Source organism: Elephas maximus, chromosome 13 (genome assembly GCF_024166365.1).
Source record: "Elephas maximus indicus isolate mEleMax1 chromosome 13, mEleMax1 primary haplotype, whole genome shotgun sequence".
NCBI classification, from domain to species: domain Eukaryota; kingdom Metazoa; phylum Chordata; class Mammalia; order Proboscidea; family Elephantidae; genus Elephas; species Elephas maximus.
This window is the reverse complement of record NC_064831.1, coordinates 95,823,933-95,841,585: the sequence shown is the minus strand read 5'-3', so window position 1 is coordinate 95,841,585 and position 17,653 is coordinate 95,823,933. Positions and strand designations below refer to the sequence as shown.

Here is a 17,653-nt window from a genome sequence, read left to right as displayed (position 1 = left end):
GTTATGATTACAAGCATGCTCATCTTACAACAATTCATTAATCTATGCCTTCCTTTTCTGTGCTTTTTTTCATATATGTGCTTTATTTTATAACAAAAAGGTTTTAAAAAGCGTGCCTTTGGGGAGCATGATTGGAGACCGGAAGAACTAGATGGTACCCAGCTACCACTACTGACCATTCTGATCAGGACCTCTGATCAGAGGGATGGGGCAGGAGACTGTTTCTGTTAAAATATTAATAAATAAAATTCAGAAAAGAGGCCCAGGTTGTTATTATTTCCTTCTGTTTTACTTAATGTTCCTTTTTTTGAAAATATTATGTATACCAAAAGATATGAATATGTTTAAGCATTAGATTTCCCTCATATCATTTGTACATTTGCAAAGTAAAAATATAATTATTTTAAAGTGCAGATTGTTTGGATTGTTCTTTTAAATTTAATTTTTTGGATAAAAGTCAATTGCCCTCAAGTCGATTCCAACTTATGGTGACCACATGTGTGTCAGGGTAGAATTGGGCTCCTTTGGGATTTCAACGGCTGATTTTTCATAAGTATATCACCAGCCCTTTCCTGCGAGGCATCTCTGAATGAACTTGAACCTCCAACCTTTCAGCTGCTAAAAGCGTGTTAACCGTTTGTACCACACAAGGATTCAAGTTTTTGGAGAGGTAATATGAAATGTACATGGTTCAAAAAACAAGAAAGTATTTAAAAGTGTAAGTGACCAGTCTCGCTCCTGCTCCTGGCCCCCATCTGCCCTGCTCCGGTCCAGTGGTAACCACTGATATTTGTTTCTTGTGTATCCTTGCATATATAAAACTAAGATGAATAATAGTCTCATTATTTTCTCTTTTTCACAACAGTTGGGTGCTCACCGTTGCGCACCTTGTATCCTGGAGATCTTCCCACAGTATTACATACGTGCTGGCTCATTCTTTCCCAGCTGGATTGTGTTCCATTCTGCACATGGATCGATGCCTATTTAGCCAGTCCCCGCTGAGGCAGTGGAGGGCCCTCCCATCTGGTGGTGTTACGCTCAGTGCTACAGTGAATACACTCGGACACAAATCGTGTCTCACTTGTCTGTTAAAGGTCCAGAAGCCAGACGTGAAGCTGGTGGCCAAAAGGGTATACGCACTTGTGATTTTGATAGCTTTACCAAACCTCCTTGGAAGGAGCTGTAGCGATTTACAGGCCCACGGGCCGTCAGGGACCACCTGTTTCTCCACTCTCTCACCAACAGAGAGGGTAACCAAGCTTCCCAATTTTCCAGCCTGATGGGAAGCTGACATCTCCATGTAGTGACTATGCATTATCTCACTACGAGTGAGGATAGGCATCTCCTTGTGTGAGTATGAGTGTGTTTTGGTTCATAACTTTTGCTCATTTTTATGTTGGGTTGTTGGAATATTTATCAGCTTCTAGGAGCTCCTTTTATATTGAACGATTAGCCCGTAGTCTGTGACATGAGCTGTGAATATGCTTTCCTATGAGTTGTTTTTGACTTGGGTTTTTTTTTTTTTTTTCCTGTGCGGAAGTTTGTGACTTTTAAGTTTCAAACACATTGGCCTTTTTCGATTGTTTCTGGATTTTGAGACATGATTAGAAAGAAAGGCCTTCCCCGACACAAGGAGCCCCCGTGGCTCAGTGGTTTAAGTCCTCAGCTGCTAACCAAAAGATCTGCAGTTCGAACCCACAAGCCACTCCAAGGGAGAAAGATACGACAGTCTGCTTCCATAAAGATTTACAGCCTCAGGGATCCTATGGGGCAGTTGTGTCCTCTAGGGTCACTGTGAGCCGGAATCAACTCGACAGCACTGGGTTTTTGGTTTGGTTTCCCCCACGCACTTACAAAAGAATTCTTCTGTGATTACTTTTAGATCTTTTAGGCTCTCTCTTCCTTTTTTCCCCCTATATAATCTTCAATATGATTGGAATTCATTCTGGTGTGTGTGTAAGCTATGGACCAAATCTTACTTATTTTCTAGATGAGCAGCCAGTTTCCAGACACCATTTATTAATTAGTCTTTTATCTTGTGATTTGAGGTGATAATCTTATCATATACTAACTTCCTATGTGTATTTGAGTCTATTTTGAAACTCTCTATCCTATTCCATTGTTTAGTCTATTCATGTGCATATATCACACTGTTTTAATTACAAGCATACCTCGGAGACATTGCAGGTTAGGTTCCAGACCACTGTAATAAAGCAAATATCTCAATAAAGCAAGCCACATGCATTTTTTGGTTTCTCAATGTATATTAAAGTTATGTTTACACTATACTGTAGTCTATTAAGTGGGCAATGCATTATGTCTAAAAAAGCAATGCACATACCTTAACTAAAAAGTGCTTTATTGCTAAAAAATGCCAACCATTGCCCAAGCCTTCAGCAAGCTGGAATCTTTTTGCTGGTGGAGGGTCTTGCCTCAGTTTTGATGGCTGCTGACTGATGAGGGTGGTGGCTGCTGAAGGCTGGGTTGACTGGCAATTTCTTAAAATAAGACAACAACGAAGTTTTTCACATCAATTAACTCTTCCTTTCACAAAAGATTTCTTTGTAGCATTCCATGCTGTTTGATAGCATTTTACTCATAGTAAAACGTCTTTCAAAATTGAAGTCAGTCCTCTCAAACTCTGCCACTGCTTTATCAAATAAGTTTGTGTAATATTCTAAATCCTTTGTTGTCGTTTCAACAATGTTCACGGCATCTTCACCAGGAGTAGATTCCATCTCAAGATACCTTTTTCTTCCGTCATCCATAAGAAGCAACTCCTCATCCATTAACATTTCATCGTGAGATTGCAGCCATTCAGTCACATCTCCAGGCTCCACTCCTAATTCTAGCTCTCTGGCTGTTTCCACCACATCTGCAGTTTCTTCCTCCACTGAAGTCTTGAACCCCTCAAAGTCATCTATGAGGGGTGGAATCAACTTCCTCCAACCCCCTGTTAATGTTTGTATTTTGACCTACCATGAATCACGAGTGTTCTTAATGGCATCTAAAACAACATATCCTTTCCAGAAGGTTTCCAATTTACTTTGCCCAGCTCCATCAGAAGAATCACTATCTATGGCAGCTATAACCTTACGAAACATATTTCTTAAATAATCAGATGTGAAAGTTGAAATTACTCCTTGACCCGTGGACTGCAGAATGGATATTGTGTTACCAGGCATTAAAACAACATTAATCTTGTAGATTTCCATCGGAGCTCTTGGGTGACCAGGTGCACTGTCAATGATCAGTAATATTTTGAAAGGAATCACTTTTTCTGAGCAGTAGGTCTCAACCATGGGCTTAAAATATTCAGCAAATCATGTTGTAAACAGAGGTGCTTTCACCCAGGCTTTGTTGTTCCATTTACTGAGCACAGGCAGAGTAGATTTAGCATAATTCTTAAAGGCCCTAGATTTTCAGAATGCTAAATGAGCATTGTTCAACTTAAAGTCACCAGCTGCGTTATCCCCTAACAAGCTGCTTTGAAGCCAGGCACTGACTTCTCCTCTCTAGCTATGAAAGTCCTAGGTGGCATCTTCTTCCAATATAAGGCTGTTTTGTCTACATTGAAAATCTGTTGTTTAGTGTAGCCACCTTCATGAATTATCTTAGCTAGGTCTTCTGGATAACTCGCTGCAGCTTCTACATCAGCACTTTCTTGCACTTTTATGTTATGCAGACGGGTTCTTTCCTTAAGCCTCATGAACCAACCTCTGCTAGCTTCAAACTTTCCTTCTGCAGCTTTCTTACCTCTCTCAGCCTTAATACTTGAAGAGAGTTAGGGCCTGGCTCTGGATTAGGCTTCGGCTTAAGGGAACGTTGTGGCTGCTTCGATCTTCTATCCAGACCACTAAAACTTTCTCCATATCAGCAATAAGGCTGTTTTGCTTTCTTATCACTTGTATGTTCACTGGAACAGCACTATTAATTTCCTTCAGGGACTTTTATTTTTTATTCGTAGCTTGGCTAACTGTTTGGCACAAGAGACCTAGCTTTTGGCCTATCTCGGCTTTCGACATGCCTTCCTCATTAAGCTTAATCATTTCTAGTTTTTGATTTAAAGTGACAGACGTGTAACTCTTCCTTTCACTTGAACACTTAGAGGCCCTTGTAGGGTTATTAATTGGCCTAATTTCAATACTGTCATGTCTCGGGGACTAGAGAGGCCAGAGGAGAGGGAGAGATAGATGGGGGAGACAGCCAGTTGTACAGCAGTCAGAACACACACAGCATTTATCGATTAAGCTCACCATCTTACAAAGGCGCAGTTTGTGGAGCCCCAAAACAATTACAATAGTAACATCAAAGATCACTGATCACCGTAATAGATATAATAACAATGAAAAAGTTTGAAATACTGCAAGAATTATCAAAATGTGACACAGAGACACAAAGTGAGCACATGCTGTTGGAAAAAAGGCGCTGATAGACTTACTCAACGCAGGGTTGCCACAAACCCTCAATTTGTAAAAAAAAAAATGCAATATCTGCGAAGCACAAAAACCAAGGTATGCCTGTACTGATGTTTTATAAAATGGTTTAATAGATGGTAGGAATAGCCCTTTTGTGTTTTTCTTAATAATGAATTATTGAGGAAAATTTTTTATCAGCCCTGAACATTGAGACACACAGCCCAACACTGATAAAAACAGCCACATGGTTCTTCTTCTGTGGATCATGTATTGTCTAGGCTGAGCCCAATTCCACTCTCCTTTGGCGAGGCCCTTTAGTCTTCCAACTCTCATAACTGGGCTTGACTCACATATTCACATGGTTAAGAGCTCGGCTGCTAACCAAAAGGTCAGCAGTTCAGATCCAATAGCCACACCTTGGAAACCCTACGGGGCAATTCTACTCTGTCCTGTAGGGTCACCATGAGTCGGAATCGATTCAATAGCAAGGGGTCCGGTTTTTTTGATATTCACATTTCCATGTAAGTTATTTCTAAATAAAATATTTTGAATCTGTTTTACTGGAGGAGAATAATTTTTTATATTTTAATTTAAAGATTTCTCTGCTTTGAAATTCAGTGTAAGATCTTTGTTTTTTAAGCAGAGATTATACATTATGCTTCTTGTCATTCATCTAAAAAGTTCGGTGGGTGTTCTTAAATTTTTGACAGTCTGCAATTCTACCAATTTACAAAAATAAGCTGCAGAATATTAGAGCAGGGGTAAACACATTCCAGGTTTTCAAGGTCTTGACTAATGTTAAAACTTATAATAAAAAAATTTTTTTAATTAACTACAATGGGAAAATTGTCTCAAATTGCCATAGTTTACAAACAGATTTATTTCTCATCATCCACAGGTTATAATAGGGATTCTTCTTCCCCCCACCATCTTGTTTTTGGAATTTCGCACTTGTGATGACTTCTCGTATCAAACATCCAAGGAAAACGAAGATGGCAAAGAAAAGGAAGAGGAGAACATGGTCAGTGTTACCCTTGGTCATAAGAGTAGCAACTTGCTCTCATTTTCAAAATGGTTTGTGATTTCTCTTACTATGAATTTAAGAATCTCGGTAATTGGAAGATATTATAATTCTTTACAAGGTACCTGTCTATTAAATACCACTCTGAGGTACGTGGCATTTCCCATTAGCAACTGTTGCCTTGTGCTGTGCTCTGTTTTCCAGGACGCAAATGCAGATGCTGGATCAAGGAAGGGGGACGAGGAGAATGAGCACAAAAAGCAAAGAAGTATTCCCATTGGGACAAAGATCTGTGAATTCTATAACGCGCCCATTGTCAAGTTCTGGTTTTACACAGTAATGACTCTTCATTAGCATTTGCCATTTAGCTTTTTTTTTTTCTTTTAATACTTACATATGTCAGGATCAAGAAAAAATGTCAAGGGCTTAAAAAAGTCTTTAAAAATTCATTGACTTAAATGAGGTATGACAACAAAATTGGGACTAATGGATACCTTTAAGTAAAATTGGATCAGCTATATTGTCATACATTTATACATACTATATGTATCAATTTGGCCATCCTAGTCCCAAATACATCATTTCATAAAGCAAAATAGTCACATTCTATTTGCTTAAGTTGAAGGATTTTTTAAAATGTCTTCAGAAATACAAAATTTGGAAAATATTTTATTTTAAAATGAACAAAGACAGCCAGTGTTTGAACAAACTCACAGATTCCATTTTTCATGAAACCAATGGAGCTATTAAAAGGGCGTTGCTGAACCCAGATTGTAAACTCTGAGAATAGGGGAGCAAATCAAGGCTTCTCTGCTGTGAAGTGCACACCGAGCTGGGCAGTCACATTGTCCTCTGCCATCTTCAGTGGTCACTGTTTTGACAGGTCAGGATGGCATGGTGTGCCCACAAGAGCAGCCTCAGGGTGCCCACGGGGAAGGAGTGCAGCCCCCTGCCAGGCTTCTCCTAGGAAATCCCAAGAACTGAGCCATAGCCTGCACCAGGCAGGCCCTGGCACTGGGGTTCCATTTGACTGGGTGGGAGAAGATGATGGGATGTGAGGAGCCTGGTCCCAGGCTATACACTGGGCAATGCGTGAGGGGGAGCCGGGGTGAGAAGAGGCAGAGCTCTGGGGATGGCAGTTCAGAGCTGTTTGGGGACCCAGGGTAACCTTGGGCCTGGCCTGACTCCAGAAACCCAACCTTTTGGCCACCATACCTGATAATGCGGGTGAAGCCACTGTCAACCACCCTCTTCTGCTCAGAGCCAGCTGAGGGCGGGGCTGGGCCCAGCCAGCAGGAGAGGTTGGCCACTGGTGCTGCTGAAGAGGGCTTCTCAACCCTGGCCTCACCCAGACCCTCTGAATGCTGTCTCTGGGCATAAGGGAAGGAGTCTGCACATTGTGTAGCTTCCCTGGGGATTCTGATGCACCCCAAAGTTTGAGAACCCTGGCTCTAATCCCCCTGCAAGGAACAGATGGTGAATACATGGAATTTTACCATCAACCTCAGCAGTGGATCCAGGTTTTATTGGACCTGAAACTTATACAATTCAGCAGATGGGGGTTGGGGGGAGGGAGTCTATAAAACAAAAATGGCGACAGAATCACAAATACACAATTGCTAGGACCTCCCCAAGCCTTGGGAAGGGGCCTGTGCCAGTGAGGAGTCCTGAAGCTGAAGCTTTGTCAGCTTCACAGTGAATCAGCCCCAGACAAGCTCCCCCCACCCCATACCTCATCCCTATGCACCTCACCCACCCCCCCAACCCCCAACTCCATCTTCTCTTGCCACAAAGATAGGGGCTGCACTGTGGCCACAGCATGTCATTAGACATGTCAAGCTAACCGAGAGAGCTCATGCCTGGTCAAACAACTCATCAGCATGGCCTCCCTTCTCCCACTCTCCCATTAGTTGTGAAAGATTCAAGAGGGGAATTTTCAAGGCAGCAAGGAGAAAGTAACATTTTCCAGTTTCCAGGAATATAAGAGACATACCATTAAACTATTATAAGCTTCACTGTGTGTCATAATTTTGTGCAACTTCATAATTTCCCCATGAGGATGATAAGTAACAACACACATACGTCTTCCTGTAGAAAATGAAATCCCGGGGCTCACATCATGGCGAAATGCCTCCCCGCCTGCTTCAAACTTCTCTACTGTGCTGGTGATTTGAACGGAAGGCTTCTTCTAAATGAGTTGGTCACATTGGAAAGATTTGTTTTAGAAGACGTGTCCACGTGAAAATAGGGTTTCAAAACTTTATTTGAACACATTACCAAACACCACTAACAGCTGCTCTTATTTCAGATCTCATACTTGGGCTATCTCCTGCTGTTTAATTATGTCATCCTGGTGAGGATGGACCGCTGGCCCTCGATCCAAGAGTGGGTGGTCATCTCCTACATTGTGAGCCTGGCCCTGGAGAAGATCCGAGAGGTGAGGACTCCAAAGGCCCAGCCAGCCCCACTAACCACTGACTGCAAATTAGAGATGGCCGCTTGTTGCAAAAACATCTCATAAACATTATACGTGCCATGAGACTTTTCTTTAGCAATGTCACATTCCCAAGTTTATTCCACTCACTTGCTTAAAATGTCTAGGTCCCTGCTTCCAGCTGAATTTGAAAGAACTAGCAAATCAAAACACGAGGCAAAGTAAATGATGTTTAGTGATAAAACAGGCCTGAGTCTGGATAAACACTGCCGAGAACCTGAGATGTACCAATTACTACAAGTGGGTACAAATTTGGGCTTGGTTTTCTGGAAGCTAAAACTAGAAACACAGAGATGTAGGAGGTGAAATGTTTCCTGTGACTTCATGCTCTGAGCCACCTGTCACAGGTCAGGCTCCCTCTGCCTGTGATGGAGAATCTCGTGCAAGCAATTTATTAAGGAGGGCTCTCGGAGGGCCAGGTGAGGGCAGGAGAGGAGGCGAGGAGTGGTCTCAGGTGAAATCTGAGCCCCACCTACTCCTGCAAGTGGCTTTGAGTGTTTTGGACACCATAGACTGTGGTCCACCCTGAGCCGAGGGTGGAGTTTTGTACCCCACCTCCATCAGTCGTTTGCACTGACTGGAGAGACAGCTCCAACTACCCAAGGACAAGGCTCCCAAGAAGGCGGAAGGTGTGAGCCTACCTGCAGCACTGAAACAGATGGAGACGGGCACACACATCTGGTGAAAGGCCTGCAGGGGATCTGGGCAGGCACTAAATCACCTGCGACAAACAGAGCAAGCAATATTTTCAACTAAATGTTGAAAAAGAACAGACACCATCTACGATCCTTACATTATAAAGGGCTTAAAACGTAAGTCAGAGAGGCAGTCTCCGCAGGTGGCAGAGGAAATACGGGCCAGGTAGTCCTCTTTCTAATATAATCCACAAGTTTCACTTTACTAGATTAGCTTAGAAAGTTTTATCCAAGAAAAAAACAATAAACCGGAACTGAAAAAGCACACAGCATATTTCAGATTCTTTCTCCGGCTGATATAGAACCATTACCATTACTTTGCACTTATTATTGAACCTTTCACTGAACTTAAAAATATGATGGAGAACCTCTTCCAGGTAGTGAGTTTGATGCCAGTGGTGTCTAATGACAATTAGTGTCTAATGAGAGGCTGAAAGCCCCTGGGTGAAAACGGTTCCCACTCAGCTACTAACCTGAAGGTTGGCAATTCAAATCTACCCATCGGTGCCATGGAAGAAAGGCCTGGTGATCTACTTCCGAAGATTGCAGCCAAGAAAACCCTGTGGAGCAGAGTTCTACTCTGAAACACGTGGGGTTGCCATGAGTCACAGTCCATTGACGGCAATGGTTTTTTTAATGAGAGCCTGACCAACCACAGTTGTAAGAGAAATCAAAAAAGCATCAGACCCAAAGTTTTATAGCTCATCATGTCCACTACTACTCTTTCACCTCTAAAAAAAGATTGGGTTTTATTCGAACTCTGCAAATGTTAAAGCTAGGATTTCCAGAATGGCTGCCTTGCATAGCTTAGTGCATCACGATCCTTGCTAAAAGCCAGCCATACAGTAAGACACTGCTCTTTATTCCAGGAGCTTAGCCCCAGTCACAGGAAAAAGGAAGGAGCCATCAGCCAGTGTGCACTGGTTGTTAAAATAACGAATTCCTTCTTTGTTGGCTGGTAACTAGCCACCACCCGTGCCAGGCCTGGGACCTACCCCCAGCCCCACTCCAGCACTATAGCTGAGTCTGCTGGGATGGGTCTGTGTGTGCCCAAGCCATGCTGCTGTTAGATATTTCCAGTTTTACTCTGAGGAAGTGCCCATTTAATCAGTGGTAGTTTTCCAGAGCTAGTGTCTCAAGTAGGGAAAACCAGGTTCAACTGTCTCCTGACCTCTCACATCTGAGTTGTAAAGGAATTTTGGCAAATAATTATCTCTGAGCCCAATTCTGCCATCTCTCATGGGGTGGATTGCCCCCATGGGAACATGCAAGGCTCATCTCTGCTCTGGAGTTTTTGTCCTATGCCAAGTCTGGAACATGAGCTAGCAGGCACACGTCCAGATAGTTAGAAAAGAAATCAAGCTGCTTTAAGTACAGCCAGAAGGATATAATTTAGAAGGCATTTCCTGATAGTGATGTTTGTGAAACCCTGAATCTAAGAATACGGAGGATTCCATGGAATTCCCCTGTCTAAATATCGCTCTCTGCCTGAGAAGGCTGGTGCTTAGAGGTCTTAAACAGGAAATGGGACCAGATGCCTTGGGATGCTCCACCAGGCTACCCGTCCAGGAGTCTAAGACAATGAGACGGAACACACGCTCTTAGTTTATGCATCCTTTGGGCGTTTGTTTTCAGATCCTCATGTCAGAACCAGGCAAACTCAGCCAGAAGATAAAAGTTTGGCTTCAGGAGTACTGGAACATCACTGACCTTGTGGCCATCTCTGTGTTCATGATTGGAGCCATCCTTCGCCTACAGAATCAGCCGTACATGGGCTATGGCCGAGTGATCTACTGTGTGGACATCATCTTCTGGTACATCCGAGTCCTGGACATCTTTGGTGTCAACAAGTACCTGGGGCCCTACGTGATGATGATTGGAAAGATGGTCAGTACTAACATCATGAGTGACCAAGGGCATCTTGGCTGTGCTAGACATGAGGCTAGGCCTTGGGCATGGCTTATGGAGTTTCGTTTGGTCTTTCCTCTGAGGTTGGTTTCTTACAGGAAACGTTCTTTGTTGTAAGATGCACAGTTATAAGTTAATAAAAAAAAATTGACAGAGATGTGTTGGGGGCCTTGTGCTAGGCACGAGAGGGAGTATGAACAGAGATGTAGACGCTGCTCTTGAAGAGTTTCCAACCTAGTTGGGGAGGAAACACAAGCTCATGATAGTTAAATAAGAATAACAAATTTTACGCTGGAGTTCAAGGTAGCAATTGAATGGGTGCAATGGCTGTACAGAGCACCCTCCATTGCACAGAATGTATGTGTTTCAGAAAAGCATCTAGAAAATGAACTTTCTCCAAGTGAATGTGGGTAGGAGGTAGATTCTGGTGCTTACATAAGCAGGTTCTCCTCCTGGGACAGGCTGAGGGTGGGCCACAGAGCAGCGACTTAGGAGAAAGCTGAGGGGGGGACCATGTTGGGGAGGTCCACAAGGAGGCAGCAAAGAGCACCTCAGCCCTCAAACAGGGCCCGGCAACAAGACAGTCTCCCTCAGTCAAGGCAGACAGTCACTGTCTCATGGGTGCTTGAGCAGGTGAAGGAGCCAGGGGGAAACAAGCCAGAATTCAAGTAAAAAGAGTGCCAGAGGAGGTCCTGGTGCCAGAACTGGGCAGAAAGGAGGCTCTACCACAAGCAACAATGCAAACGCCCTGGTTCGGAGGCCAAGTGCTAGGTCAAACCAAATGGAGTAACAGGCCTGGCAAGGCATGTTCTCTGCCACCTGTCTCCAGTCCTGCTGACAGGAAAGGGTATATTGCTCCCGCCAAGGAATCAGACCAATGCCAGAACTGAGGAGGTGTGGTTCTCTTGGGGGCTAGGGGGTGTCTGTAGGTGAGATCTGGTGTTGAGAGGGAGGCCAGGCCATTTGCACATTGATTCCTGTTTTAGGGTTACAAATTTATTGACATAGAAAACAGAATACTGCCCCCCTCCAACCCCAGCAGATTACATTGAGAATAAGCCTCCCTGGCATTCACCCATTTGTCAGATGGTTGAGAGCCTGCTCTGTTCCAGGTGCTGTTCCAGGTACTGATGATACCATGGGATCAGGACAAAGTCTGTGGCTCTTTGAAGTTCACCTCCTATGAAGAGATGGACAATGAAGGAATAAGAAGGCAATCTACAAAATTGTGTCAGATAATGATTAGTGCCCTGAAGAAAATGAAGCAATGTAAAGGGAGAGAGAGTAGTAGGGCTTCTCTTGCCAAGAGAATGTTCTAGAAATCCTCTCAGAAAAGGTGATGTGTGAAGTCACCTGAAGGAGTAAGACAAGCTTTAAGAATACCTGTGGAAGACATTCCAGGCAGAGAATAACAGCAAAGGTCCTGTGAGGACCGTGGGTGAGGAGCTATGGTAAGGAAGCCAGTGTGGCCAAAGTGCAGAGAGGCCCAGGTGGTGGGCAGGCCACTCAGTGGCACTGGGCCAGATGAGGGGTTGAGGTGATGCTGACTGCAAAAGGAAGCCACAGAGCATTTCAGCAAGAGCATAATGTGGCCTGATTTGTGTTTAGAAGGGAGACTGCAGGGTTACAGGATTGGAAGCAGGGGCGAGTGACGAGAGCCTGGAGTGGTAGCAGTGGAAATGGTGCCCAGCAGCGGATCCAGATAGATTTTGAAGCCAGAACTGGCAGGATTTGGTGCTGGATAGGACATAGGGTGAGAGAGAACAGGAGGAGTCAAGAACGCTCCAAAAGTTTTGGCCTAAGTAATGGGGTGAGTGGTGGGTTCCAGTTTGGAAATGGGAGACATACAGGTCTGGAGAGGGGGATTGAAGGTTTACCTTTGGCCCTAAGTTTGGAACATGTATTAGGCACAAGTAGAGACTCACAACAGGCATTTGCAGTAGAGAGAAAAGGTCTGGGGTCTAGGGGAGGTGTCAAAGTTGGAAATAGACTTTGGAGAGTTCAGACAATGAGAAGAGGTCCAAGGCCAGGTCCTGGCAGCACTTCAATCTGTAGAGGGAAAAAAGAGAGGAGGATCCAGCAAAGGAGAATGAGGAGGGGCTGGGAGACAGAAGGGAAGCAGGAAGAGACTGAAGAAACTGTTTCAAGAAGGAAATGGTGATCCATTAAATCTATGTTGTTGAGAGGTTGAGTGAGATGAGGGCTGAAACAGCCTGTTGGATTTGGCAATGTGGAGCTCACTAGCCATCTTGTTGATGGTGGATCACAGAGACAGGGTGAGGGGAGGGAGAAAGACTGATTGGATTGGGTTCCAGAGGGAATGGTGGAAGAGAAACCGAAATCTGTTGGCCTGGACGACTCTACTGAAGACTTTCTGTGAAGGGGGCCAGAGAAATGAGTGGAAGCTGGAGGGGGATATGGGGTCAAAAATGTTAGCACTGCAGCACAACCACCATTCTAAGCCTGTTCCCGACTACTAGAAGGGCATTACCATGGAGTACTCTCTTTTTTGTTGTTGTTGTTATTTTTTAATAATTTATTTTATTTTGTTATTGTTGAGAATATACAAGCAAAACATACACCAATTCAACAGTTTCTACATGTACAATTCAGTGACATTGATTACGTTCTTCGAATTGTGCAACTGTTCTCACCCTCCTTTTCAGAGTTGTTCCTCCCTCATTAACATAAATCCACTGCCCCCTGAGGTTTCTACCTAATCTTTCAAGTTGTTGTTCCAATTTGATCCTATATAGACAGATCTTAAAAGAGCTTAGTGCTCAAGGTAAACATTCTTTACTAGTTAAGCTCAACTGTTGTTTGATTTTAAGAAGGCTTCAGGGGATATTTTTGGTTTGTTTAAAGATTATCCAGGGCAATAGTTTCAGGGTTCATTCCACCTCCAGGGCTCCAGAAAGTCTAAACTTTACGAGAATTTGAAATTCTGTTCTGTAGTCTTCCTCCACTCATCAGGATTCTTCCATATAATTTTTTTTTTTTACATTTCTTTGGGGTTCGGGTGAAATTAGTTTCAGAGCAAATTAGTTTCCCATTCAAAAATTTATACACATTTTGTTTCTTGACATTAGTTGCAATCCACTCAATGTGACCGCACAGTACCCACGTCCTCCCTGAGCTCCCCATTTCTATTTGCACATCTTTCCTGCCCCTTCCTGCCTTCTGAACTTTGTTTTTGGGCAAATGCTGCCCTTTGGTCACGTATGGTTGATTGTTCTGAGGAGCACTTTCCTCACTGGCGTTATTGTTCACTTTATAAACCCGTCTATTGTTTGGCTGAAAGGTGATCTCTGGGAGTGGCTTCAGCTCCAGGTTTGAAGGATGTCTAAGGGCCTTAGTCTTGGGGGTTCCACCAGTCTCTATCAGACCTGTAAGTCTGGTCTTTTTTATGAATTAGAATTTTGTTCTATGCTTTTCTCCCACTCTGTCCAGGATCTTCTACTGTGATCTTGCTCAGAGTGGTTGGTAGTAGTAGCTGGGCAACATCTAGTTCTCCTGGTCTCAGGCTAGTGGAGGCTGGGGTTTGTGGGTCTGTTCGTCCTTTGGACTAATTGTTTCCTTGAGACTTTGATTTTCTTCACTCTTCTTTGCTCCAGACAGGAAGAGACCAACAGCTGTATCTTAGAAGGCCACTCGCAACCTTTTAAGACACCAGTCATTACTTACCAAAGTAGGATGTAGGACTTTGTCTTTATGGACTATGTTATGCCAATTGACCTAGATGTCCCCGGAGACTATGGTCCTAATCTCTCAAGTCCAGTAACTCAGTCCCTTGAACTGTTTGGTTATGGCTAAGAAGTTTTCATAACTGTGCCCCCATGTGCTCTACTATATAAATGGATATATTTGTAGCACATACATATGTATGTAAAACTATCCTCTGCTAAACCTATATATGCCATCCCATACCTATTCAGCTTACATATCTACCTATGAATGCACTCATAAATTATTGTGTTATTATTGTTATTGCAGGATTGTGTAATATTTACCATTGTTGCTTTTTACTCTTGCGTACCACTCAGTGCCTTCCTTTGCCTTGATCATGTTGTACTACTTCTGCCATACCGTGTATTATCTTTCCCTTCACCCAAGTTAATATGTGTCTACTATCTAGTTAGTGATTTTCCCTTCCTCCCCATCCCATCTCTGGTAACCATCAATGAATTCTTCTTTCTGTGTGTAAACCTTTTCTTGACTTTTTATAGTAGTGGCCTCATACAATATTTATCCTTTTGTGATTGACTTATTTTACTTAGCATAACATCCTCCAGGTTCATCCATGTTTTGAGATGTTTTGCGGATTCACAGTTATTCTTTAATATTGCCTAGCGATAGCACTATTTTTTTTATTTATTGTTCCATTGTGTGTATATACCAGTTTATCTATTCACCGTTGATGGGCCCTTAGGCTGTTTCTATATTTTTGCTATTGTGAACAATGCTGTGAACATGAGCGTGCGTATATCTATTCATTTCATGGCTCTTATTTCTCTAGGATATATACCTAGGAATGGGATTGCTGGATCATATGGTATTTCTGTTTCTTACTTTTTAAGTATGTGCTATACTATTTTCCATGGTGGTTGACCATTTAATGTTCCGACTGCAGTGTATGAGAGTTCCAATACCCCTATACTCTCACCAGCATTTTTTGTTTTCTGATTTTTTTTTTTATCATTGCCATTATTGTGGAGGTGAGGTGATATCTCGTTGTTTTGATTTGCATCTTTCTAATGGCTAATGGAAGCCCTGAGGGCACAGTGGTTAAGAGCTGCTAATCAAAGGATTGGCAGTTCGAATCCACTAACAGCTCCTTGGAAACCCTATGGGGCAGTTCTACTCTGTCCTATAGGGTCACTATGAGCGGAAATCAACTCAATGTCAACGGGTTTGGTTTTCTGGTTTAATGGCTAATTATTGTGAGCATCTCTTCATATACTTGTGGGCTGCCTGAATGTCTTCATTGGTGAAGTATCTGTTCATGTCCTTTGCCATTTTTTAAGTGTATTGTTTATCTTTTTGTTGTTGAGGTGTCAGTTTTCTATAAATTTTAGCGATTAGACCCTTGTCAGATATGACGTTGCCAAAAATCTTTTCTCAGTCTGTAGATTCTTTTTTAACTCTTTCAGAGAAGTCTTTTGGTGCATGTAAGTGTTTAATTTTTAGGAGGTTCCAGTTGTCTAGTTTATCTTCTGCTGTTTGTGCATTTTTAATTATGTTTGGTAGTCTATTTATACCACAAACTAGGACCCTAGGTTCGCCCCTATTTTTTCTTCCATGATCTTTACAGTTTTAGGTTTTACATTTAGGTCTTTGATTCACCTTGAGTTAGTTTTTGTGTATAGTGTGAAGTACGGATCCCATTTCATTTTTCTGCAAATGGATATCCGGTTTTGCCAGTACTATTTGTTAAAGAGACTATCTCTTCCCCCATTTAATGGACTCCCGCCCTTTGTTGATCAATTGTCCATAGGTGGATGGACCATGGAGTACTCTTTAACCCTTTGTATAGTACTTTCTAGAGGAGCCCTGGTGGCCCAGCTGTTAAAGTGCTTATCTGCTAACTGAAAGGTAAGCATTTCAAACCGACCAACCGCTCCACTGAAGAAAGATGTGGCAGTCTGCTCTCATAAAGATTTACAGCCTTGGAAACCCTATGAGGAAGTTCTACTCTGTCCTACAGGGCACTATAAGTCAGAAACAACTCAACAGCAGTGGGTAGAGTACGTTCTGTCTTAAGTTCTTCTGTCTTAGAACTTCTGTGACAGAAATACCATAAGTGGGTGGCTTTAAAGAACCAGAATTTATTTTCTCACAGTTCAGGAGGATAGAAGTCCAAAACCAGGGCACCAACTATAGGGGAAGACTCTCCCTTTGTTGGTTCTAGAGGAAAATTCTTGTCTCAGCTTCTCTAGGCCCACCATCTGTAGCCCTGGTGTTCCTCAGCTCCTTGAGATCTTCACATGTGCTTCTGTCTTCCCCAGTTTGTGCTCCTTGTCTCTGTGTCTATGCTGCTTCTCATAATTCAGAAGTGATTAGATTTAACAGAAACTGTTGAGTGGACACAGGAACCCGGGGCAGAAAGGGGAAGTGTGCTGTCACATTGTGGGGATTGCAACTAATGTCACAAAACAATATGTGTACAAATTTTTGTATGAGAAATTAACTTAAGCTGTAAACTTTCACCTAAAGCACAATAAAAAAGAAGAGGTGATCAGGTTTAGGACACACCCTACAGTGATATGACCTCATTAACATAACAAAGAAAGCTCTATTCCCAAACAGGATACAGGAACAGGGGTTAGGATTCCAACACAAATTTTGGGGGAACACAATTCAATTCATAACACTTTCCCCACTCCAACATTTCCCCTTGGCCATCACTTAACACTTTGTCCCTTCAGAATCGCAGAATTTCTCACATGCTACAGGACACTCTGGTTTGTACTCAAACCAGAATTTGCTCTCCTCCTCTTTCTGTGTGAACTCCATGGAAATCCACTCCAAAGTAGAGCAAGATTGCCATAATTTACCTGATCCCAAGGGTACCATCCAGGGCCTGAGGGACTTATATTTGAGGCTTCAGTTTCAATCAAGTGATTAAGTTCTTTATCACTGTAGGAAATGCAAAGTATTGTTGATAAAGTTGTATTGAAGAAATCAGTTCATGTCATGGAGGGAGTGTGAACTTTAGAATCAAACCAGGCTGGTCATTTCCTAGCTGGACACATTGCTTCATCTCTCTGAGGCTCAGTTTTGCCAATTATAAAATTGTAATATTATCCTATAGTGTGCTGGAAGATGAGCCCCCTAGGTTGGAAGGCACTATGCAATAGCTGCAACAATGGACTCAAACATACCATTGATATGATGATGGCCCAGGACCAGGCAATGTTTCACTCTGTTATACACAATGGTGCCACAAATCAAAGACAACTCAATGGCGACTAACAACAACAAAATTGTGTAGTAAAGGTGAAAAGGAAATAATGTGCCATATATATATGTTCCAAATTATATTTTATATATATATACGTATATATATCCTATACCCGTTTAAAAAAACCCGTTGCCGACGAGTCGATTCCGACTCATA

The 17,653-nt window shown here is 42.7% G+C and overlaps 1 protein-coding gene across 1 annotated transcript in view; it reads left to right on the top strand.

Moving 5' to 3' along the window:
• TRPM1 (transient receptor potential cation channel subfamily M member 1) overlaps nucleotides 1-17,653 on the top strand; it is a 135,931-nt gene that overhangs the window by 92,027 nt on the left and 26,251 nt on the right. The window contains exons 18-21 of the mRNA XM_049905708.1: nucleotides 5,317-5,439; nucleotides 5,644-5,775; nucleotides 7,748-7,876; nucleotides 10,264-10,515. Coding sequence (XP_049761665.1) covers nucleotides 5,317-5,439; nucleotides 5,644-5,775; nucleotides 7,748-7,876; nucleotides 10,264-10,515 — 636 coding nt within the window. The remainder of the gene's footprint in view (nucleotides 1-5,316; nucleotides 5,440-5,643; nucleotides 5,776-7,747; nucleotides 7,877-10,263; nucleotides 10,516-17,653) is intronic.